General features: G+C 36.9%; 1 protein-coding gene across 1 annotated transcript; it reads right to left on the bottom strand.

Moving 5' to 3' along the window:
• Positions 1–1,592: 1,592 nt before the first annotated feature.
• Positions 1,593–24,556, bottom strand: prkchb (protein kinase C, eta, b). The gene is made up of 14 exons (XM_058379524.1): positions 23,749–24,556; positions 18,928–18,991; positions 16,249–16,405; positions 15,871–15,905; positions 15,632–15,711; positions 15,338–15,467; positions 13,239–13,372; positions 13,007–13,144; positions 11,799–11,972; positions 9,955–10,109; positions 5,758–5,896; positions 5,488–5,676; positions 2,934–3,080; positions 1,593–2,734 (listed from the first exon to the last, which is right to left on the bottom strand). The coding sequence occupies exons 1-14, from the start codon at positions 24,091–24,093 to the stop codon at positions 2,594–2,596; spliced, it is 2,028 nt and encodes a 675-aa protein (XP_058235507.1). The 5' UTR covers positions 24,094–24,556; the 3' UTR covers positions 1,593–2,593.
• Positions 24,557–26,416: the final 1,860 nt, after the last annotated feature.

Raw genomic sequence — 26,416 nt, 5'->3', positions numbered from 1 at the left:
AGAAAGAAAGAAAGAAAGAAAGAAAGAAAGAAAGAAAGAAAGAAAGAAAGAAAGAAAAGAAATCAAATTCCATAAACCACCATAAGCTGCTTTTAACCCACATGACTGCTATGAAATAAAATGCTCAATTGACTCAGGGATCATAAATGTAGACATTATTTATTTCTGTTATTTGACAATAGGGGTGGGCAATATAATAAAAGTATTGTATCACCATATTTGAAGACATTCTGCAATCGATAATATGTATGCTATCACTTCAAACTGAAAATAAAAAATACTTTACAGTACAGCAAATCATCAAATCAGCTGCTTGTAATGAGTCTGTCAGTGCTATTTATTTAACAAACTGTTACAACAAGACATAATGCAGTATTTAAAAAAAAAAAAAAGTATATTCTGACCTTCATCATCATGATATCAATATTATACTATCATATTGCCCAGCCCTACCTGATGGTCTCATAAAAGGTTTTCAGTAGGGAAGTAAACAAGTATGAGAGTTTGGATCATTTCTCCAAAACCAGCTAATAACCACAAATGTGTGTGAAATTCTTTAGAAAGCCACTGCATGAGTTATTTACTGTGCACTTTGCCATGAAGAATTATCTTTGATCAAGAGGACTAACACCCTTTACTGAGATATGACACCTTGCTGTCTGCTACTCTGTTCCATCTCAGTGTTACAGAAAAGTGTTTAAATTTAGAATTGTAGGTTGTGGGGAGAAAGAACTCCTGCTTCCTACCAGATATTAGACACCAGACCTCAAGGACATGGGAAGAGGGGATGTTGAAGGTGATCTGACATTCACAATTCCTTTAACTTCAACTGCTGAAACAACAACAACAGCACTAATAATAATAATAATAATAATAATAATAATAATAATAGCAACAACAACAATAATAATAATACTGTAATGAATTAGTCATCATTTAGTCCCTCCAGTCCCTACATATGTTACTATATGTAATTGCATCTAAAATACACAGGAAATAATAATGCAAGCCATTTGAACTGGAAGAAAATAGTTTACTAATACTTTTAACAAGAATCTTTAAATAAAATTGTCATAAATTTAGATGGGCTCACTTTACACATTTTTCTTTGTCAGCACAGAATTCGATCTTGAGCTGGAAATTAAATGCATCTATCTGTCAGGTAAGTGAGGCTCTGATATCTGGAAGTGTTTTACCATAGCAAGTTGCCAAATGCACCAGTATTTAATTATTAATGATTGATACATTGTTCTTTTTAATAACTTCTATTTACATTTGCCAGACATCCTGTTTTCACTTACATTTTATGAGCTCTAAACAATCATTTCCGCTGCAGTCTCACTTTTTCGTCTCTCTCTTAAGGTCAATAAGACTGCAGCTTGTCATACCAAGAAACCAGAAAGCAGAGTCATCTTTTCTGAAGCACTTTTCAGTGGCTGTGTAAAATAAAAGCACCCATAGAGAAAGATGTTTTCTCTTTGTTAAATTTTTCTTTGTTCCTCTCCCATTCCAAAGGCACAGTGCAATCGTGTGGCCTGTCTTCCCATGTGATTGGAGCATTAAGTAGTGGTCAGTTATTAATAACCAGCATGTAGGTAATATAAAAAAGGCAACATTTATTACATTATTTGGTCTGTTTACACTTAAGGCAGTTGATAAGTCTCACACACATCACATCAGTGTACATAAAATATCCAGTCTTTTCAGTCAATTTATCATAAGCACTCTTCCGGAAGTCCCTTTTCCAGTTGACGTATGCAGTGCTAACCTCATGACCAAAATAAGGGAAGTGTACCCGTTCTTGTGTTTACTGTAAGTGCACAGTTCATTTCACATATATGAAGTGTATTAAGACATCTGTAAACATGAATCAAGATGCCTATTTTTCCAATGCACTGAGTTCAATCTATCTTAAACCCAGACTCAAGCTGCATGTTGACAGCTGGAAAAAAAATGCAACATAAGCATGAAAACGACTAGACAATGCTCATGTAGAGGATTCACTCCAATTCATAGCCATTACACTGAATCGTAGAGAGCAATGTCTTTGTGATTATTCTGTTTCCAAGCAACAGTCCTGGATTAATGATGTGTTTTATAGAAGTGAAAACACACCATGATAATAAACTCTTCAGCTTGTCCTATTAGAGTTGAATCAGACTTGTTCCAACAAGAAAAAACGGTAAACCAGCCAATCTTAATCCTTCTCTTGGGAACTCGGCCCTGAAAATGATTTGTTTTCTTAAGCATAACACAACTAATTTAGGTGATTATGGGATTTTTTAATTGACAGAATTACTCACGCATGTTAAAGTAGAACTAACCCGAAATAGTAGTTTTAAAGCAATGGAATAGGAAATCACAGCACTAAGTGTGCAGTCCAAGAGGATTTCATGGCAAAGTAAGGATTAAAAATAAAATATGGCCTACGTGTTCTGGTGTGTTTGGACAGCAGTGGATCAAACTGTGCATAAATTCACCCTGTCAGATTCCATTAAACATTTTCAATGTTGGTAGGACTAAATGTTTATTTTAGCAAGATTGTACATGTATGACCCTAAGTGTAAAAAAGCATTAAACACATATTTGTGGGTTAAACATGCTCAGGAGCTGTGTATGAGAAGTCTTTGAAGTCATCTTGGTTCAGTGGGATCAGTGCTTCTTCTATAGGGGTGAGTGTGGGCTCTTCCTGGGTGAAGTCAGGATCAAAATTGTTCACGTCCACCGAAGATTTCTGCACAGCACATTGCAAACAGGGCAGGGGTTATAAATAAAGCAGTGAACTATTTCAGTCCAGTCAGATGCAAATAGCGTATCAGTGTCACAATTAGAGCTTAAATAAAAAGGTTATGGCCTAGCACAACTATAAATTGAAATAGTAATGCTGGTGATGAAAGTTAGGAGGTGTGACTGTGCTGGCTGGCTTGGCTTACTATTCGAGGTTTGAAGGGGGAATCCAATTCACGCTTCCTCAGCTTCTCCCAGTCCAAGTCTCTGAAGAAGGGGTGAGAAGTGATTGCCTTCTCGCCTCCATCTCTCTCTATACAGCCCAGCCGGCTTGAAGCGTCTTTGGTCAGGAACTGGAGGAGATGAAAATGTTATGTGCTTAATACTAAATTCGACAATCTAGTCTGGCTTCAGTTCATGTTTGGAGGCTTGGTATACTTCTGCATACTAAATCGACAGATAAAAGGGATGAGCTGTTTACTCAAAGGTCAGCACGGGTCAAACTCTTAACCTTTGTGCTGGCCCAGACAGCTAGGAACAAGGCAGTTTATTACACACAGAAGGAAAATAAGAGGTGGTTTGCTTCACAGCTGTAAATCAAAGAGGAACTCTTGTGCAATCTCTTTTGTATAGGATGGAGCTGAACCGAAGAGATTGTACCACCTGGGAAAATGACTGCTCATTGTGTAGCTGGGATGGTTTGTGTTTCCACCTACAACTGCATTCAACTGTAGAAACATGTAATTACTTTACTATATGTGCTCCAAATCATAATACAAGCTCTGTAAGTAACAAACAAATCTAGGTTAAGTGCCAATAGATACAATTTCTGGCTAACAAAAATGCACAGGAATATTAACAAGACTAGGAAAAACATACAAAAGGAATCATATATTACATTATGTAATATAATGTTCTCTAAATTACATTGTGTGCATTGAACCTCACAGTCTATGTCCCTCTAATCTTCTCTCCAGAGAGATACAATCACATGCCACAGGGGATAATCCATGCAGGCACAGCCTTTTAACCCTTACTGAAGTGGAATGGGATTAAATAACCATAAATTAAACTTGCCTTGACCAACAGTCTTCATTTGATCTAGATCAAACCTCATAGTCACAACCCTCATGGTATCCTACCAACTAATCTATTAACGGGTTTAAAACAAATCTCTTAACTACACTGCGCTGCTTTTTCCCTTGAATGCTGTCCCCACACTAACTGAGTCAATATCACGGTATAGCATGGATCTGTTAAAACAAATATTGAGATGCAAATGCCTTTGACTTTGACTTTGTCTAGATGTTTCCAACCCGTGAGAATAGAGAGTTCTGCCAAAGACTTTGTACAAAATAATAAAGAGATCTGGGATAAATCAGTTCTATTCACAGCCCAGCAGATGCCAGGCTTCATGGTGCAGCACTGATGCTAATATTTACAACCTCATGATGCTGAGCTTATGTAAGAGGTTATGTAAATCGATTCTCTGCAACAGCTGCTCAATGGCCACTGAACTGTAAAAGATACATACAGTGGAGTCAAAAAGTCTGAGACAACGCTGAAAAACTGGGATTAAAAAAAAAAAATTAAATGAATAAATAAACCAACAGTATTTTATACTAAAGGTTTTCAAATCTTTTTGAGAAAGCAAAGAAAGCAAATATTCAGTATCTTCCATATATTAATTCTCAAGATTCTGCACTATTTCTAGCTCCCTATTTAAATGTATGCAAATGTGTGACATTGACCCTGTTAACTGCTTTGTACGAAAGGTCAGATTTTCCATGATGTCTAATCTCTTCTATTGAAGCACGTGTTCAGGTGTGTCTAATCTCTTCTAAAGATGCACGTGATCGTTAGAGCTAAACTGGATCGTTAACTTTTCCACAAACCAGCTCGAGTGCACGCTGTCATTAAAGCAAAAAGGAGACTGACGTAATACCAAATACCAAAAAAAAGTTGCTTTCAATAATATAATTTGAAATGCAAATTTTTTGTATTTAAATAGAAAGGAATGGAAAAAGAAACATTTTACTAGTCAGACTCTTGAACGCCACTGAGCATTTCCCCTAAGCTTCTCACAAAAAGCTTTATACAGTGACGTTTTCATTTTAGATTTGTTCATCGGAAACAATGCTTTTCTATAAAGCAGTATACAGGTGAGAGATGATACTAATATTTATGCTATTTCTAGATATAATGCCTGTATTGCATTGAAAATGTAACACATTCATTTATCGGAATAGATCCACCTTGTGACACATTTAGGCAGGCAGTGTGGTGGAACAGAGTATAGAAAGTTTTACAAATTTGTAAACATCAGCTTGATTCAGGAGTGCCTGAGGGAACAGACCTTTCACCTTCGACAAAAGTGTAGTACAAATGTAAAGAGTAGACGTGTGAGATTTGTGCATTGTGTTGTTTGTATTTTAACAGAAAGCGTCAGCATGGATTACTGGATATTAGCTGTTTAAGGAAACACACAAAAAAAATAATTGAATGACTCATGTGGACTCAGAAATAATACAAAGCTTAAAGTATAAAGAAAAGCTTGTCTTGAGAGATGACTTCACACCTCCACACCCCAGAACAAATTCTCACAAGCTTTCTGGCCTGTACACCTGCATTTCTTGACTGGATGTTGGTTGTTGAATTATTATTATATATTTTCCCCCTCATTTACAGCCAACTTTGCCAAACTAAAAAGTTTATGACATAGTCTTAAACTTGCTGACCCTAGGTAACAGCTTAGCTTACCCCTCTGAGGATGTCTTCTGCCTCATTGCTAAGCCAAGATGAATAGATCACGTCATCCCTGAGGATGCACTCAAACAACTCGTCCTCCGTCTCTGCCTCAAATGGTGCATGTCCACACAGCATCTCAAACAGCAGGACTCCCATAGCCCACCAGTCCACAGACACGCCGTACGGTTCCTCTAGAATGATCTGAGAATGGAAACATGCACATTCATTAAAGATGCTCTGTGTATATTAAACATGTCATTATCGTTCTGAGAAAATATTTACTTCAGGTGCAATGTAGTCTGGTGTCCCACAGAAGGTGGCAGTGAGGGCTCCATCACTCATCCCTTCCTTGCACATTCCAAAGTCTGCCAGTTTACAGTGGCCATCTTTGTCCAGTAGTATGTTGTCCAGTTTCAGGTCTCTACACCGACACATATATTGACACACATAACAGAAGTTATAAACACTGTACATATGACAATATTTGCAATCGGGTGACAGCATTTAAAATGTAAGGACTAGCCTCAGTGGCTTTTGGTTTATAAAATAAAAAGCAAATTGTTTAAGTCTGTTTTAAGCACTGTATGTTATTACAGGGATGTACAAGTGCAAATGATAATTGCTGATTATACATCCTTATCTCATGTATTGAGTGGTGGCTCAATGGTTAAAGTCACTGGTTAAGGGTACAAAAAAGATTTCTTTTCTTTTTAAAATTATGATGCAACTGTGCAATGTGACTCATTTCCTGAGTTTTACAGTCTACATTTGATACTTTCCCACAAAAAAAATACATGGGAGGGCTTACAGGTCGGGCACATGAGCACAAAATAAAGATCATGTTACAGAATGACTGCTGGGATTCCAGACAAAGAAATAAGGGCTCAAAGATATCAGGAAATCCAACAGAATAAAACAGAATAAAAGGGTAATTGTAACTACGTGATGTTACAATCCGGAATAAAGAAGGATGCTTTATTGATATCCCAGATGAGTTTGTGACTGAAGGAGTCTAAATTCAGGCTTAGGAGACAGCCAGCTCTCCAGATGGAAAAAAATGTGGAAGGCTACAAAACTTCAGGCTCGCCGAAATCATGTAGTTTCTCACGTCTACAGTGGTGGATTGCTGGCATTGCAGTACTGTGTGGTATAGCAACTATTCCAAGCATTAACCACAAACCAGTGGGATCTGGACAGAGACGGTTACATTAAAAAGATCAGATCATTTATTCAGTTATTCATCAGATATCTAGCCATCTATTATAACGGTGTTAAACCACTGCACTAATATAAACCTCTCTTAAATTATTCCAAATACTTTAATACAGAGCATTATCTGTGTGTAATCTTCCATTTCATGTCATACACTAACCACACTGACTTGCAGACTAATGATTTAAGGGAAGGACAGAGCTTCTTTAGAGGAAAGCATCGCTCAAAATGTCCATGCTCATCCACAGATAGCATCATTATAAACGTTTTAAAAATATATTTTTTAAAATACTTCTTTAATTGTATTCCGTTCTGTCCCTAAATGACAACTGGGTTAAGAGAGGACAAGGGTAATAGCAGGCTCTAAACAAAGCAGGCCAGAAGAGAACTCCTAGTCCTTTTTCCTGAGATTAGATTAGAGACAGATTACCACTGGATTAAAGTGTGTCCAATCCTAATCCGAGATCATTAGTCAGCAAGATGGAATGATGAAACAAACAGTCATATTTAACAAGCATAAACACAATGATTCATCTAAAAAAAAAAAAACCCCACTGATGCTGAATTAAACAAACAATGCATTGTAAAATTTTTAAAAATCCCCAAATTACATTTACAATAAACAACAAATTCATACACAGGATAATGATGCAATAACTCTCTAAAGTGACTCATTTCCTGTTGATCCACTGGTGCAGTGAAGCGAGCAGGGATCACAGACATGTATGTATTGTTCCTGTTGCTAAGGGCTGTAGCTGAGGAAACTTCACAAGTATAAATGCTGAAAGGTGAAACAGACAGTCAACATAAAAACCAACAACACTGAATCTTTATTGGACAAAAGATACAATAAGTCTATAAAAATAAGGTCAGCGGGAAGTCTAACCCAGGTTTGACAAACTACCATCGTATCATTTACATTTCTGGCATTCGGCAGATGCTCTTTTCCAGAGCGATGTACAAAAGTGCTATCAATGAATACATTAACACTGGTTCAATAGGTCACAATTGGTCATATTCTTTTTTATATCAAGAAAGTGACAGTTTCATGAACGATTTTCATGGGGGAAAACATAACTGTCGGTGTGACTTTCAGTACAAGCAGTAGCCTAACCATGATTTGGTATCATTTTATGCTCAACCAACCAACTCTAAGTGAACCACAAAGAAAAATAAGCAGCTAACAACTTGGATGATCAACTAAGAGTAGAAAGCCGGTACTAAAGTCAGTTATAGGTCTACACGTTTCCTTTGCAGTTGCATTAAATCATGAGCCTACTGTAAGAAAACAAGCCTGAACTTGATTGAAGTTCATAGCAGGATGACATATTCGAAACCACAAATTACAGCAGACATCATGTTTACTAAAAACACCTGCATGTTCTACAGAACTACTGGGTCAACTGTAGACAGACGAGATACGTAGACAGAATGTGCATAGAGACGTTCTTGCAAAAAACCCAAACAAACAGAACACAGACAAGTTCAAGTCAACAAGCATAACAATGAGGAGCTGCGCTGCTGTATCACAGGCATTCAGTGACGGATGAATATCAGGAAACTGGTATGTTATCTACGACTGAAAGAGGTCATGCAACATGATCAAAATGATCCAAAGTGCAAAGCAACTCAGTTTTGAATGTAGTGTTTGTTGTGATATCAGTTTGTTTGAAACGCTGTGGTTTATGTGGTCTGAAGCGTTACACTAAAACTCTACTGTACAAAAAAAAAATGACAGAAACATTGCATTTGCTAGAATGCACATTTGCTCCAATAATAAGTTATGGAAAATCGAAATTCATGAGTTGAATTATTTTTCCATCAATAATCTTGATTGTTCAGACTAATATTTAATACTTTTCTAATCAAACCATGTGTTGCAGTTAATAATAACTCCAGTTAAGTGGGAGAACTGTCCTATGTCTGCACAACATAGAGAAAGGCCAGCTAAACATTAAAACATTGCCATATGTCTGTCAAATAATTAACATAAAAATAAATAAATAAATAAATAAATGGTCACTCAAAAGATGCAACTTGTATTTCACTAGAACTTAAAATGCATGACCTTAAATAATAAAATAGATAATTCTAGAAAAAGTAGATAACATAAATTCTCTAGCTCTTCCCACCTGTATCTACGAAGAAGCTCACCCCACTTTTGATCATCTCAGCCCCCTAAAATGATTAGTCATTATTTATCTAACACATTAAGTTCATATAAGTTCATACTCTTTGACAGTGTCGTAGATAAAAAAAATGGCAGAGCAATATACAATCCAGTTTTACAGGTTAGTTAGGATGCAAGCTGATAATTGCTGTCCTTTCTAAAACTATAGAGCCACCCACCAGGCAACACAGCTAATTTACCATTACTTTATCATCTAATTGCATGAAGTAGTTTCAATTATTTATTACCATCCTGTCACTTGTGTACTAGTTACTACTAACAAACATAAAAACATCAGAATACTAAGGTCTACTAGATGTACTGCATTTAGCATTGTATGAGAACAGAAAACCAGAACCAGAGACACACACAATACACATATGATAACAATCTGTAATAGATTTTCCCTTTTATACATTTATACATGTTGTTTAGCAGGTCACTTGTTTCATCACAGCTCCAGGGTCATGAGCTTGCGTTACCACAGTGTGAAGTTTTTAAGTGGGCTTCCTCTGGGTTCTTACCAACTTCCAGAAACATGTCAGTGGCATTGGTTGCTCTAAATACAACATAGTGGCTACTTTAAATTGCCCTAGGAACAAGTGTGTAATAGACTGGCTGTTAATGAATTACAAAAACATTCCAATGAAAGGCCCTAGAGATGGGCGAATAGCATAGGCCTTTATAAATAAACTAGAAACAATGGCCTGTGCTCTGCCTGTATTTGGACTGTTGTGTTTTTATTGCTTGGATGAGTAACAGCTCAGCTCAGGTCATATGTGAGAGGTGAGACAGGAGTGTAGTTATGGGCAGAAAAATCAGTCAGGGTGTGTCTATAAGACCAGTAAAAGTCAGCAGAGACAGGTACAAACAAGCATACTTAAACAAACAAGTAGGGCAGGTGAGAAACCTCACCTACAAATGAATAACTTATGACGTACAGTTTGTGTAGAGGACGTCTGCTGTGGTACGCAGCAAGAATGACGTCACACTAATACATATCCATATGCACTAGAAGACCCTTTGAAGATTTCCATACTAAACACTGAATATATCTGAAAAAAGTAATAGAAAGTAATAGAGAACCAATAACACACCTGTAAATGATGCCTTTGGAGTGGAGGAACATAAGAGCTGAGGTGATTTCAGCAGCATAGAACCGTGCTCGGGCCTCCTCAAACCGCCGGGACTTCTGAATGTGAAACATGAGGTCTCCACCATTCACAAACTCCATTACAAAGAACAAACGGTCCTAACAAAGACAGAGATCAAGCCAGAAACATGAAACTTTTTAGAATACTGTTTACCAAACCACAGATTTAATCCGAGAGGATACTAGCGTTTAAAAGAAATACGTAGCATAAATACAATAATGACCTTTAATTATTATTAAAATTTTTTTTGTCTTTTTTATACTGTAACTACTTCCTCATTTGTTACGATAAGGCCACAAAATAAAATACAAGAAACTGATTATACTGAAAGCTTTCTGATATAATAAACGCTTCACAGAATTTCTCTCGGCTGCTGCTTTAGTGTGGTTTGAAAATCTGTCATTAGTGAAATATTTACAAATCATTATGTCAGTGGCCAGGACCTTTAACTTCCTCAACATTAGCAGAGGCTAGAACAGGCATGCTTGTACTATCTCTGGTATGCAAAGCGTGTCACATGTTGTTTACCGAGAAGAGAGGATTTTTTGTGCCAGCTTGCACTAAAAATGTATAATGTGCTGCCCTCTACTGTTCAAAAGTACCTGTGCATCATTCACTATGCGGTACACACAAGGGCACATTCCATTCATTTAAAAGGAAACAACGTCTCACGTATGTCATGTAAAGTTGGTGTGACAACCAGAAATGAAGTCACTCATATGATGACTGACAACAAGGAACTACCTTTACTTACAGGAATACAGAAATGTTTTTTCCCCCAACCCAATTTACTCTGGACAAGAATCTCAGTGTTCTTCACTATAACCCCTTGTCTCTTGTAACAGATACATCACACATTTGTTTGTGCTTAAATATGACAAAAAAAAAAATGCTAGTTCCTACTGAAACTATAGTTATGCAAACACTGGTTAACTGCCAAGGGCTATTTAGCATGCCTGATTAAACCTTCAACAAAGTCATAAAGCAAACAAATAAGAGTGTATATGATATAAATATGTATAGCTTAAAGAGGCTGCTGTGGACAGGTTTTTTATCCCTGTCATCATCACCTCTGGTTTGCTCTTTAGGGGTCAATTTGAATTTATATCTGGATTTCTCCTGAGCCTGAGAAGTCAAATATTTGAAAGATGGATTCAACTAACAGCTTTGGTTAAGCTGATCTCCAGACCTTGTTACAGACTAATCATGACTTTTATATTCACACCATATAATACCATTACTAGGGGATATGCAGAAAGAGAGTAAAACAGCAAAATTACTATAACATTGTTTCTAAAGTTCACTCTCATCAATCTCATAAATAACCTTATTACAATTCACTGGTTAGTTGTCAAGCTGAATGTGCTATGTTAGTGCAGGGGAAATCTCTATAGAGCTGTGTTGTCATAGGGCCTGAGTTTGAAACTGGCTTTAGGCACTTACAGTAGTCTGAAAACTGTAGTACAGGTGTGTGAAATAATAGTGCATACATACGAAGTGCTTAATAGACAGTAAGAAAGAGAGACTGAGAATATAAGATTTGGAAAGGTCCCTACACTTCATAACCTGGCATAAACAGTTTAGAAAGCATTACTGAATAAGGCAGTGGGTTGTTCACAGCTCCACGGTCCCTGTTACAATACATATACTGCATCTGGTACACACCGCTATCCAGAGTGACTTAGTCTCATTTATATAACTGATCAGTTGAGGGTTAAAGGCCTTATGTTAAGAGGTATCTGCACATATTTGAACTCAGGAGTTTGAAACTGTCTTTAGGCACTTACAGTAGTCTGAAAACAGTAGTACAGGTGTGTGAGGTATGGGTGATGGTGAGCCAGAGCCAACACTCGCTTCTCGATCATAGTGGACTCTACGTCATCATCTTGGAGTATGACATCTTTCTTCAGCACCTTCACTGCATATACTTGCTCATTAGCATTCATGTGAGCCAGCATCACCTGTACACATGTGTACACACAGATTCAAGTACATTGTGTTTAATGGAAGCAAAGATTAACACTCATTGGACAGCAGACATTTTGCCTCCTGGACAGTGTGCTCTTTGCTTGTCTCACAAAGATACAGATAACCCTTTATCAGCTCCCAGTCATCAAAGCAGTAATGATCATGACATCTCAAACTTAAACATATCTGCAACAGTCAAACTCACAGAGTTTGCAGGAATCAGTCAGAAACCAAATCCATAATGTTTTACCATACCACTAGGGCTAGTTATTGTATGAATGGAATAAGTAAATATAGTAAATGAATAGTAAGAATAAAGTTTGATTACTTGTGTTTGATTTTTTGACCATTTACAGATCTATATATCTAGCTGTCACATCCTTTTCAGTTAAATTGAGCTAACTAGTTGGCTGCTTAGCTGTGTTTTAGCACTACACAGCACAAGCTAATGTTGTTGACCTGATTTTGCAAAAGCCCGTTAATGCTCTTACTTATCTAAGAATTAGTATAGAGATACAAATACTAAGAGATTAAGAGAGTCTAAGAATTGTACAGGAGGCCAGATCAACAGATGAAACAGATAATACAAAGCACACAAAAATATTTACTTCATTAAAAGACAGCTGTGTTTCCTCTATTTTAAAAAACACCAGCCAGCACTGGTTATGGTGAATTATTACATAAACACATTAAGAGGAGAACAGAAATAAATCCCAGATCAGAAATGTGGATAGTATGTACACAGTATGTATTTACATAGTGTTATCTCTCGTGTGATTAAAAATCTTTCATGTCCCCTGATATATTAGATTCTCTCAGTTGAGATATCTATGTTTTAGCATTCTTCCAGATATGTCTTGATGTGTGTTATGTGTCTGCCAGATATCATCTGCCTTACTCTAATCAGGCCTGGAAAGGGTAATAACATAACTTCTTGGACTAGTGTTGGTTGCAGGATAAACCCTCATTTTACTTTCTACACCTTAAACTATTAAAAAGTGGTCTGTGTAAAGTAAGTATGTCTCACCTTGCCAAAGCTGCCTTTTCCCAGGACCTGGAGGAATGTAAAATCCTCAAGCCCCACGTTCATACTGTCCTTCATAGCCATTTCAGACTGCCCCAGACTTCTAATACTAGAATTTGTCTTCACAGAGGACGTGCTTGTCTGTGGAAAGGGCAAATAGACACACATGCATTTAGTTCATTTGGTCTCATGGTATAACAAAGCTGTTCTTTTCAATGTACAGTGGATGTTATACCTGTGAACTGCGCTTGCTGAGTCTACCTGGCTCCAAGCCCATTTCTGCCAACTTGCTAGCCAGCTCCGCACCATTCACCCCACAAGTGGGAGCAACATTTTTTTCACAACGAATGTGCACATTCATCTTACAACCTGAACATCAGATATTACAAATGTTTTACTTACACATATGTGAAATAACAGTGGGTATATATATGAAGGACTTAATAAACAGACAGTAAGAAAGAAAGACTAAGAATTGAACATGTGTAAAAATGTAAGGTTTTGAAGGGTGTCTACACTTCATAACACTTCATAACTATGCATAAATAGTTTAGAAAGCATTAATGAATAGGGCAGTGTGTTGTTTTACAGTGGGCCAGCATGTAGCATTGCCACCTCATATCTCCAGGGTCCCTGTTACAATACATGTGCTGTATCTGGTATATGCCGCTATCCAGAGTTACCTAATCTCATTTACACTATATTGCCAAAAGTATTCGCTCACCTGCCTTGACTTGCATATGAACTTAAGTGACATCCCATTCCTAATCCATAGGGTTCAATATGACGTCGGTCCACCCTTTGCAGCTATAACAGCTTCAACTCTTCTGGGAAGGCTGTCCACAAGGTTTAGGAGTGTGTTTATGGGAATTTTTGACCATTCTTCCAGAAGCGCATTTGTGAGGTCACGCACTGATGTTGGACGAGAAGGCCTGGCTCTCAGTCTCCGCTCTAATTCATCCCAAAGGTGTTCTATCGGGTTGAGGTCAGGACTCTGTGCAGGCCAGTCAAGTTCATCCACACCAGACTCGGTCATCCATGTCTTTATGGACCTTGCTTTGTGCACTGGTGCACAGTCATGTTGGAAGAGGAAGGGGCCAGCTCCAAACTGTTCCCACAAAGTTGGGAGCATGGAATTGTCCAAAATGTCTTGGTATGCTGAAGCATTCAGAGTTCCTTTCACTGGAACTAAGGGGCCAAGCCCAGCTCCTGAAACACAACCCCACACCATAATCCCCCCTCCACCAAACTTTACACTTGGCACAATGCAGTCAGACAAGTACCGTTCTCCTGGCAACCGCCAAACCCAGACTCGTCCATCAGATTGCCAGATGGAGAAGCGCGATTCGTCACTCCAGAGAACGCGTCTCCACTGCTCTAGAGTCCAGTGGCGGCGTGCTTTACACCACTGCATCCGACGCTTTGCATTGCACTTGGTGATGTATGGCTTGGATGCAGCTGCTCGGCCATGGAAACCCATTCCATGAAGCTCTCTGCGCACTGTTCTTGATCTAATCTGAAGGCCACATGAAGTTTGGAGGTCTGTAGCGATTGACTCTGCAGAAAGTTGGCGACCTCTTCGCACTATGCGCCTCAGCATCCGCTGACCCCGCTCCGTCAGTTTACGTGGCCTACCACTTCGTGGCTGAGTTGCTGTCGTTCCCAAACACTTCCACATTCTTATAATACAGCTGACAGTTGACTGTGGAATATTTAGGAGCGAGGAAATTTCACGACTGGATTTGTTGCACAGGTGGCATCCTATCACAGTTCCATGCTGGAATTCACTGAGCTCCTGAGAGCGACCCATTCTTTCACAAATGTTTGTAAAAACAGTCTGCATGCCTAGGTGCTTGATTTTATACACCTGTCGCCATGGAAGTGATTGGAACACCTTGGAACAACATTCTGATTATTTGGATGGGTGAGCAAATACTTTTGGCAATATAGTGTATATAACAAAATGGTTAAAGGTTGAAGGCCTTTTGTTAAGAGGTAGTTTGGAAGATTTGAACTCATGACTTTTGGATCAAAAGTGAAACATCTTAACCACTGAGCTACCACTCTCACAGATTCTCCAATTTTCTCTCGTCTGTCAAAAACCTGTCAGTATGTGTTATTGGCTAATATATGTTGTTCCTTTGGTATGAATGAGTGTGTGAATGTATTTGTGCATGGTGGTCTAGCTTCTCTTTGGTTGCATTAGTAAAATATAAACTAATAATAAACTCGCAAGAACATTGTGAAAAATTACAGTAATAAATCAGATTAGTTCTCATATGAAGACAAAGTCACATAACACCTCACAAGTTTTTACATAAAATTTTCAATTACCTTTGCACTGAAGACCCTGTTTCAGCAGACCGTACAGGAGTGATCCACAGTGGTTACAGTAAGTGGGCACTTTATAATTGTGCACATGAAATTGATGAGGTATGTTGATGCTAAAACCTTGACTGGGACCCTATGAGAAAGAATGTACTTATGTTTGGAAGATAAAATTTAATGAATATATACTGTAGATGGTTTACAAATTTATTGCTTTATGCTCTCTAATTATAAAATATACTCATAAAAAGAGCAGGAAATTCTGGTAAATTACAGAAAAACCCTCAAAATGAGTCATACCTCATTTCCTGTTTTCTTCATCTTTGGACATTCACTAACAACCAGATGGTGGCATTTCTTATGGACCACACAAGTGCATACTGGCATATTGAAAGAAAAAATTAATCAGAAGAGGAAAAACCCCTTGCTGTAAAGGTATTTTTCAGGCCCGCTGCTGCATTAGGTCTACCCCAGTTATACAAATATTTTGCTGATGAGTATTTAAGGTATTTTAACAATTTGAGATTGTAGATATTTACCTTGACACTGATAACCCTGCTTTCCGAAAACTCCCCTGGAAAGAGATGGTAGATACACATTCAGTATTTTTGAAGATAAAATTAGATTATTTAACTAAGGATACTTCGTTCTACTAACAATTGCTTAGTTTTTCCTAATTCAGGATTCCTAAACTTTATTAGTACTGATTCCCATGATTGTTCAGCATAGATTTCTAACACTCCCACGATTAATTTGCCTTAATTAAACTATTAAAATATTAGCCATATTACTTAAACATGCATAAAAATATTTACTGCCTGTTATGACTATTTGTACTACATACAGAACATGTTTTATTGATATTATAATTACATTGTGTGTGAGAGAGTGTGTGAAGCTGTCTGAGATAACATCACCATATGAAATTTTTGCAGTGGCAGCAAAATGTAGGCTGTCGTAGGAAAGTGGCCATGAACTTGTGTCCATTGACTTGGTGCACTTTCCTCTTCAGAGCCCTCTGTCTTTTCCTGCTTAACTGCTTATGAGTTCTCCATCCATTAACAAGTGCATCCTCTGAGGGAAAGAAAGGAAGGAAGGAAGGAAAGAAGGAAGGAAGGAAGGAAGGAAGGAAGGAAGGAAGGAAGGAAGGAAGGAAGGAAAAGAAAAACAAAAAGACACACATCACTGCCAGAGGACCTGTCAGATATCATTGTCAGATATTTGTATAGATGTTTTGGAATAGAGAAGTACTGTTAAGAAAAGAGGAAGCAATGTTATGTAAGGTAATAAATGTCATAAAACTCTAATATATAGGCATATAAATATAAGAAGTCAGGTTAACTGATAGATAATTCGAATGGTATAAGCAGACAAAAATCTTATTATTGAGCAATTTCCAGGCCAAATGGGCCAATGTTTCACATTTTGTTGACAAGCAATATCATGGATATGGAGAAAAGCACGTTCAGTAACTGTACTAATACATACAAGGCAATTACACATAAGACCTACAAGAAAGAGCTTGTTAAACACTCCACCAATGTCAAAGGCATGTCAAATTGGTTGGAAACAAAATACTTTTGTACAATAAAATAGAGCTTTATTTCTATACATTGTATTTAAACACTTTGTTTTAAAATGGGTACTGTCTAGTCCGAAATCCTAGTGAGATGAGAACTACATCAGTTAAGAGCTGAGCACATAATGTCAAAAACTTCTAGAAAGGAAATGAGTATTCCATGGTTAAAGGTCAAAAGCACAATTAAGATCTCGATCAAAGCCTCCATATTATGCAATTGATGAAAATCATGTGGAAACCAGGCCAAATCGTAAAAAAAATCTATTTCAGATACATCTTACATATATAGTAGTTTAAATGAAAAGTTAATGCATGTATATTTTTAAGACTAGAGTGATTGGGTGAATAAGTGGTATTTATGTCTAACTGCCAAATCTCAAGTGTAAAAAAAGTAAAAGTAAAAATAAACTTGTAAATAAAAATAAGGTTTTTTTGGGGTCCTGGAGTGTACAGCAATCACTTCTGATAAAAAAAGTCAAAGTAGGAATGAATTGTGGGGGTGGGAAAGTGTGGGAAAGCAAATAGCTTCCCTCTACTAGGATGGACAGAAGAGAGAATTGAAAATATCTGATAATGAAAGTTTGGTGAATTCTTTCATTTGTACACAGATATATATATTTCCAAATTTTCCCTTGAAAGAGGAGTATTTAAATAAACCAGGTTCATGTAGGTGCAGGGTTTCAATGGATTTCCTCAAACAATCCCCAAGCAGTGGGCATTTTTAAATCAACCCATATGTGTATATCATTTGAGGTACTATATATATATATATTTGTATAATATCTTCAAATACCAGATAGCAGAAACAGTTGACAGTAACTGGAACAACTGGAAGGATTTTTATGTTACTAACGTAGTGTGAGCATAGTCACATTAAATGCAGCATTATGCAGGATAAATTAGCATCCTAACTGGACTGTGTGGAAAGGATGCTAATATTTTGTCTCCAAACTGGTTTAAGAAAAATAAACATAAAATGGTAACACTTGTGAATTCATGCGTGATATGAGAATATGAGCATGGACTGAATTATCATGCACAGAAATGCATGTAGGAATTACAGTATTAGTGCAAGATTATTCATGTTATTGTAAAGTGATTCTCAAAGAATATTTATTCAAATTATCTTGCTAGGAAAAGATACTAACTAAAAAAAATAATCATCCTTAAGTGGTTCAAAGTTTAAAAGTTCATTTGCAATATCTGAAAGTTTTTTTTGGAATAAAAATCCAAATGTTTTTAGATCATCTTGTGTGATTCCCTTCAGTTTGTCATTTTTGATGCATGGTTCCTGACAAGACTAAATGGTTTCAATAATGGAAGGAAGAAGCCCAGTTAGCTTGTAGCTTTGCATTTGGAGTTATTTTGGTAAAAACAGCCACCAGTATACCAGTATAACAGTAAACAAAGAGAGTAAAATTCCACAGCAGTGACTGCATGAACGTATTCCTAACAAAACAAAAGCTGCTGGTAGATTTCCAAGACTTATATTAGTAGTCCATTATATTAGTAGATTATATTAGCCCTCAATACTTTCTATGCAACAGATTTAACCAACTCTTTACGTGTAAGTAATATTATATGGGGTTGGAACACAAGAACAACAGTGAACAACTAATGATTTTGCTCAGAGAAAAATTATTTGCTCTTAAAGGAGACTATGAAAGTAAGGGACAATCAGCAGTCTGTTATCTATTACACAAGCCTGCTAGAATCTGCTACTATAAGTGAGATAGTGAAAGAGTCTGTGAGTTAGCAGTGGCTAAAAGTGTGACTTTATGTGCTACAAGTGGCCATGGAAGATGAGGTCATCTAACACAAGCCAGCTTCACATTCCAAAGATCAATATAAGTCTAGTGTGAAACCACAGACTTATTAAGAAAAAAAGGTAAGAAATAACACATCAGACCTATTCTCTGCATAAAGACGTCACTGAACATGAGTGATCATAGTGAAGATTTAGCTGTGTACATTTGAGACTGAGCAGAACAGCAGCAGAATAGCAGCAGGAACTTACCATCTGTGAAGGATCCTGTGAGAGAGATGAAGATGTAGACCTTGCCCTCTGGTTCTAGGTTAACCTGGTGAAATGGATACAGAACAAGGCTTAAAATAATGTTTTCTTACGAGCAATAAAGAACAAAGGGCAATTTCAATCTCTCTAGTGCATAAACTGACATCTGATTAATTTTTATATGCTGTATCTGTGTTTGACTGGATTTCTTATGGATTCACTGGTTTCCTCCCCACAATATGCAGGCGGGCAGATTGGCTATGCTAGATTTGTGTGTGTGTATGTGTGTGTGTGTGTGTGTGTATGCACATGCTGCCATAAATTGGACTAACAACCCATCCAGGGTGTGTTCCCTGAATTGTATCTAAATCCTATACCTGTTACAAATATAGGTTTTCCACACACTAAACTAGCTTGTTGCTATATATCTGTAAACTAGCAGTATTTTACAAGCTCACATTTGTTTTCTGAAACTAGGAAGTGGGCATTCATTTGGTGAGCTGAGCTGGTTTGGGTCTGTGGCTTTGATACAGGTAGCAAAGCGTGCTGTTCCTCGCTTAAGTCTCTAGCTTTCTCTGCAGCACACGGGCACTTTCGGTCTGTCTCTTTAACACTTTCCACAAGCAGCAGTGTGAGCTGAGAACTAGACAAACCTGTTGTGTGGCTCGCATACACAAGAATTTCAAAGCATACAATACAGACTTACTATCCACAGTCAATTATCGGAAAATACGCTACTCTAACAACTACAGGAAAAGGAAACAGGACCTGAGCATTCTCTAAACCTTTATCCACCTCCTAGTTTAGTTTCATCTGTTTTCTATTTGATAGCCGTTGGTTTGAGAGAATCTAGAAACCAAGGGAATCAATTTGGTATGAGCAATAAACTTAAGACAGGCAAAGGTCAGCTAACCTTCATGAAGGGAGAGCTACTGTCTTGTCAGGAATTACCTGATACCTAATGACTAACTTCATATTATGTATATTAGTCATACTGACTGGTTACTTCAGATAATGGTTTTACCTTCGGCTGTCTCTGATATTTAAACTTTTTACAGAAGTTTAAATATATTGTTTTATTTTAGCTGAATACTGAATACAGACTGTATACTTCCTTACATATTTCTTGTGACATTGAGTAAAAAAAACGTTTCACTTTTGCCATTTCGATTTTTGTATATTGTTCAGAAATAACTCACTGAAACATCCTAAGCAGGTATTGTCTAAATGAAGAAAAAAAAATAGGAAATAATATCACAAGTCCACAGAGACCAACTTGCAAATATCCGTGCTAATAGATAAATCTTGTGCTTAAATGTTGGCTGTTAAGTATATTCTCACATCTAATTGAATATCTAATTCAAATTATACTGGTTTCAGTATTATAATTATTCTTCTATGTCCTCTGCTGCACCTATAGGGTGCTCTGGATTGAAAAACATGCGGTTCTGTGAGATAAAGAGGAATCCAGTAGGGTTAGTTCAACTGCATAGCATTGCTGATGAAGACAGTCTGACACCTCTGTCTGCCACCTCAGCCCTGAGTAGCCCTTTCATATGTAAAAATATATTTATAACAAAGTTGTAATTCAAGTGTTTTACCTTCAAGGGGGTTAACATAAAGATTGCATTAACACTGTAGGAGTTACAGCCATGTATTTCACAGCATCTTCATTTTTCATAACAATTCGATATATATATATATATATATATATATATTTTAAAGAATGCACTGGTGAGCTGGTGAACTAAAGTAGATGAATGCAGATAAGTACAGAAGTTTTGCCTCAAAATACAAATCACTGGTGACAGAAAGGCTAGTTTTGGCTTTGCTAGAACACTTTTTAAAAAAGCCTGTACCTTGTAACTCTGTAACTCATACCAAAATGATGGGAAGAGAAGAGTGTGGAGAAGGAAAGGAATCTAAAGCATATCATATCAGCTATGAAACATGGTGGAGACAGTGTTATGACATGGGCATGTATGGCTGTCAGTGGAACTGGGTCACTGGTGTTTATTAATAATGTGACTGCAAATAGAAGCAGCAGAGTGAATTCATTTATAGAGATATATGACATGTTTATAGCTATACATTCTGCTCGGATTCGTTCAAATGCTGCAAAAAATGATTAGACGGGACGGATACAGATGGATACAGATGGATATTGACCCAAATCCTGAATGGTAAACACAATATAAATATTTTTAAAATCACTTAAATTGTAGCTGAAATTCTTTTCAAATCCACCGTGGTGGTGGTGTACAGAGGCACAATGATGAAAAATGTGTCACTGTTTAAATACTTATGAAGCCACCTCTATATTCTTTATATCCAGGGGGTTAATAAAGATAAAGAAATGTTCTAACCAGTGGTACATTTTCTACACCTACAATATTCAAGAGATGGATATGAATGGGTTAAACTTTACACCAGTTATAATTTGTGGTCTGATATCCCTGAGAAACGTCCCATGGCTTTCCTACAATGTAAGAGAGCAAGTGAGAGAACTAGTGAAAATCTGAGCGATACTGAGAGGTTCGTCACCTGATGAATTGGAAACCTTGACAAGATGGCAAATTTGATCGTAAGACAATTGCAAGGCAAGTGTGGTAACACAATACTGCTGTAAGAGGGAAAGTGATTTGTGCTGCATAAATTAAATTATACAATACAATTGTGAACCCGACAAAATCAGACCAAAGCAAGCACGATATCTTGCTGTGGGTGAAGAATGCATGAGTTTCCATGACGCATAATGGGGTTGCAGCTCTGTGGTTTTGTGCAAGGCCTAGCTAATGCATGAACAGTGCAGTGAAGACCCTTACAAAGGAAGCAGCTACAGAGGTCTATAGGAAACAATAGCAGTACACTGTATAACTTAACGCCAAAAAAATACAACTTCTTTTTTTTTAATTCCTGTGTTGAATACATGTGCTGTCAATAGATCAGGGTATTAAATCAGGGCTAGGAACACAAAAATGTTATATGCATGACACATTTACACAGACATAGTAAATTTATGTGTCATGAACATGTGGCCAAAGTGAATAATATAAAGTACTATGCAAGTCAAACCACTCCAATTCCAATGGTATAACAGTTTATCTACTATTTCACCCTCTAACCTCTAGCTGTCTTTTGAACTGCCTGGATGGATAAGTTTTAAATATTGACTTTCACCTTTTTATTTTATGAGACTGAGTTGGGTAGTCAACAATAAATACCATTGTTATCCACATTTTAGAAAAAAATGTCATATCTTTATATTATATGAAGCTTTAAATGCTTATAACCTTAAGTGTGAGAATAAAAAATACATATATAGAAAAAAATGGTTTCTTTTTAACAATACAGACTTGTAAACATGGTATAGGTGTCGCTTTATTTCTCAAATGACTCTGTCAGGTAAATTCAGATAGCTTTAGGATGGGTGGGACATACCATTATTCACTGGGTGTAGAGTATAGAGGGTGTAGGGAACCTGATACCAGTTCAGCAAGATCTGGTGTATATTAGTGTTCCCCAGTCCAATTCCTACTAAACCCCATCAGAGCAATTTCATTTGTTTTAATTGCCTACTTTTATTTAAGTAATGATTTGAAAAATGAGAGAATAAAAAAAAGAAAATTCTTTGGGTTAGAAGTATGTTTCAGGTTTGGGGACAAACTGTGCTACATCATAGTCTCTCTGACTGTGAGATCTAAAATGTGTGTATGAAGTGTACAATTTTGTGGCTATGTAAATTTTGTGGATTGTGTGCTGTTGTATTTACTATTTAATTTTTTAATAGTTTTGTTTCATGTAGCAATTTGACCCTGGTGTTACAAGCTTCAGGGCCCTTTGAGGCGCTTTAGATATCATGTAAAAGTGTAAAGTAGAGTAAAGTAGTTAAGTTTTAAGCTCCCTTATTTGGTCCTTGACCAAGAGGATCTGGGTATTCAGTCAGTCACCTCCTTTTTAGATCTGACTAAAGTTCAGAGGTATATTTATATATAATTACATTTTTGTCCTTCTTTTATAAATGCCCTTTCCTTTATGAGCTTAAAAATGGACAGTGACAAAAAAGTGTTTTGATTTATAAACAGACAATTGTGCAATGCACCTTAATGCACAATTTAACAAACTTTTGCTTCAGAACATCCTGCACTTTTTGTTTGCAGTTTTTGAATGTGACTATATATATATATATATATATTTACAGGTACTGCATTTTCAGCTCATTTGTAGTGAAGATAGAAAAGTCATTTCATATAAAAGCTTATTTCACATTTCATATGAAAGCTCCTATTTTATTTTGCCGGGCCTCATAACAGACTCTTACTGTAAAACAGAAACTGAAGCAGTTACTGAATTGGTTTATGATGACCAGTATGATTTTCCATTCCTAAATTTAACACAGTACAATGCTGACTACTCTAGGTAAACCACATCACACAAAGGCAAATGTTTCCACGTTAGTACACAGAGCTTTTTCCCCTTACTCTGCTGACTGGTGAAATATGAAACACAAAACTACATTCACTCACAGACACACACACACACACACACACACACACAAACATACAAAACGCACAAATAATAATTATAATAATAATAATAATAATAATAATAATAATAATAATAATAATAACGTTATATGCGTATGATTTAGTGTAAATATGTGCACCCAATAAAAACGTATCTTCATTCAATTCAGTATTTATCTAATAGTCTGTTACATAGAAATATCAGGAGCACCTAAATTTCGACAGTGTGCATTTACGATATAGTGGGAATTATCTGTGTTTATGTAATGGCTATGTAAATACGAGAACTATTCCTCACCCATCCCTCAAACGTCTGTCTGCTGCTGGATGACGTTAACAGACTCTCCAGCTGCATGGTGCAGTTCGCCACGAAGTCATCGTATCCAATCGGTGTGTCGTGGAAAACGGCCAGTTCGAGCACTTTGCCCTCGCATACATACGGGCAGAATTCTTCATTGAAGACGGGTTGGTTGGTCCTGGGTCTGATGGTTGTCTGGCCCACTTTAAAATCGTCCACTTTGACCGCGATGTAGGGATCCAGCTGTTGGGTTTTCCTGGTGAAAGTGTGGCGCGTGGAGAAAGAGGTGGGCTTCAAGTCCACAGCCTCCCTGATGCGCAGTCTCATGTAGCCGGTGAATCTCATGTTTTCTTTCCGAGAGGACTGAAAGCTGCACTTCTGCACTGCTATCCTGTTGCTCCAGGTGTTCACACGCCTTCTGGATGAGTCGAACGTGAAAGTATGCGGGGAGCGACGCAGAGACAGAGGCGACAACACAACACACTCATGGCCGGACTGACAAGAAAGAAATGGACTGCACTTCGACTTCACACAGTATTAAGTTTCCGAAGCAAACCGAGCGTGGCTAAAGTGAAAGCACTGACTCAAATCAAGGCGTGAAGTGCCAGGTAGAAAATGTGCCGGAGATCCCTGACTGCTACGTGTTTCCTGCTGTAAATTTTTCTGTCCGCCTTTGTAGGGTGTTTAAGTTCCGCAATCACAAACAGGCTCGTTGATCGCATTCCTCTCTCATCATCACCAGGATCTTTCCTTGAGCACGTCAACAATGCGTAACTAAACAGACTGCCCAAGCGCGCGCGCGCGCGCGCACTCACGCACACACACACGCGCGCGCGCGCGACGCCTAATTTTTATACAACAGGAAACAATTTGCCCAAAAAGTGAGCTTGGATATTTGAAAGCAGGATGAATTCTGGTATATTGGGGGGACCAGGTAAACTACTAAGAAGTAAACATTCAACACTAAGATCTTGCAGTTGGAAGTGCTTGATAGGAGCAACATGATTGAATTCCTGTGACATTAGTGGGCATCAAACCTCAAAGGAAGCAAACACCAAAAACTTCAAGTCATAAAATATTGTATATATTTGTAATGCACATATGCATAAGATCTACTACTGTAACTAAATAAACCCAAAGTTAGTTCACATCATGTACAGATGGTTTATAAACGAATCAATTTCAAGATGTTTCACATTATTTAGCATGGTTCAGGCAAATTGAGTGTCTTAAACTGGAATAAGAGGACAGAGGAAAAGGAGATGTGGTTAAATGGTTTTATATTAGTTTAAAAACGTGTTTATAAATCATCCTAATAAATATAGTGTTACTTAGGCCTTTTATGAGGTTGTGAAGATATAACTTAGTGTTCTGTGTATAATATATAATATATATAATTTGACAGATTGTTGATAATGTTTTTTTTTCTGTGCTACTACAAGAAATAAATGATAAATGGTTACTTGACCTTTTGTGTTTATTACTGAGATTTGTAATTTATTTATTTTTTTTATTAAAAAAAGATTAATTATGAATTAGGAAGCTAGTGATTTCCCAAACGCAGTTATTATTATTATTATTATTATTATTATTATTATTATTATTATTATTATTATTATTATTATTTTTCTTGCTTAAGAAATGAATTTTAGAATTTTGCTCAATCCAAATCTTAGTTAAGTACTTTTTTTTTTTTTTTTTTTTACAAAATTAATATATATGAACCCCAAATTACCAAACATTGTCACTGAAAGTGGTTTATCTTTAGAATATAATCTTAACATTTAAATAGAATCATAAATGTATCATGCGTGGAGGTATTTGCTTTATTAATGGCATTAAAAACTCAAAAACTGTCTGAATACATCTGAATTCACTCTAGAATAAAATTTTTAGATTAATCCACATTAATAATGACAACATTTCTGTACAATTTTATTAATAATGCATTTTATCAAGTCTTCGCCAAAATATATTTCAAGCCATTAATAATTCATAGGTAGATGAACATTCAAAACATGTTATTTGATTTCTAACCTATAGAGGGCACACAAGGGTAGTTAATTCAGGCATAGAATTGCATCCGGCCTGTTAGGGACATTTGGGGCATGTAGATATACCGCTAATACCTTAGCTACACATTTTATTATCTTATTGTACATGTGTACACCTGCCAAGGCTCACTAGGCTGTTTATCATTGCCTCCAATCTTTAACTGTTCAGTTTGGGTGCCTGGTGTTGTTGGATGTGGTCCATGTAGTCTTCTGCTGTTGTAGCTCATCCACCTCAACTTTCTATGAGACTTTTCTGATCACCATGATTGTAAAAAATGATTATTTGCTTTACCATAACCTTCCTGACAGCTCAAAATTGGCCATTCTCATCTGATCACTCTCATCAACATGGTATTTCCAACCCAATGAATTGATACTATTTTTTTTTGCAGAATTCTGTGTAATTTTTGGGACTGTTGTGTATGAACATATCAGGACATCAGCAGTTTCTGTAATACTAAACCCAACCTGTTTGGCACTAACAACCATGACACAGTCAGAGTCACTGAGGTCACTTTTTTCTCCTTTCTAAAGTTCAGTGTGAACTTTATCTGAAGTTCTTGACATGTATGTACCTGCATGATTTTGTATGCATTGTTTTGCTACCACATTCC

This window comes from Hemibagrus wyckioides, linkage group LG25, assembly GCF_019097595.1.
Source record: "Hemibagrus wyckioides isolate EC202008001 linkage group LG25, SWU_Hwy_1.0, whole genome shotgun sequence".
Taxonomy (NCBI): Eukaryota; Metazoa; Chordata; class Actinopteri; order Siluriformes; family Bagridae; genus Hemibagrus; species Hemibagrus wyckioides.
Note: the sequence above shows the minus strand (reverse complement) of the source record. Positions and strands in the feature narration are given on the sequence as shown.

What these genes read in the sequence shown, in the direction of transcription:
- prkchb (XM_058379524.1), bottom strand. Translation starts at nt 24,093, where the DNA reads ATGAGATTCACCGGCTACATGAGACTGCGCATCAGGGAGGCTGTGGAC. An exon ending in CACAGGATCCTTCACAGATG is followed by an intron (nt 16,406 to 18,927) that starts GTAAGTTCCTGC and finishes TCTTTCCCTCAG; the next exon opens with AGGATGCACTTGTTAATGGA. An exon ending in CACTGCAAAAATTTCATATG is followed by an intron (nt 15,906 to 16,248) that starts GTGATGTTATCT and finishes ATCTCTTTCCAG; the next exon opens with GGGAGTTTTCGGAAAGCAGG.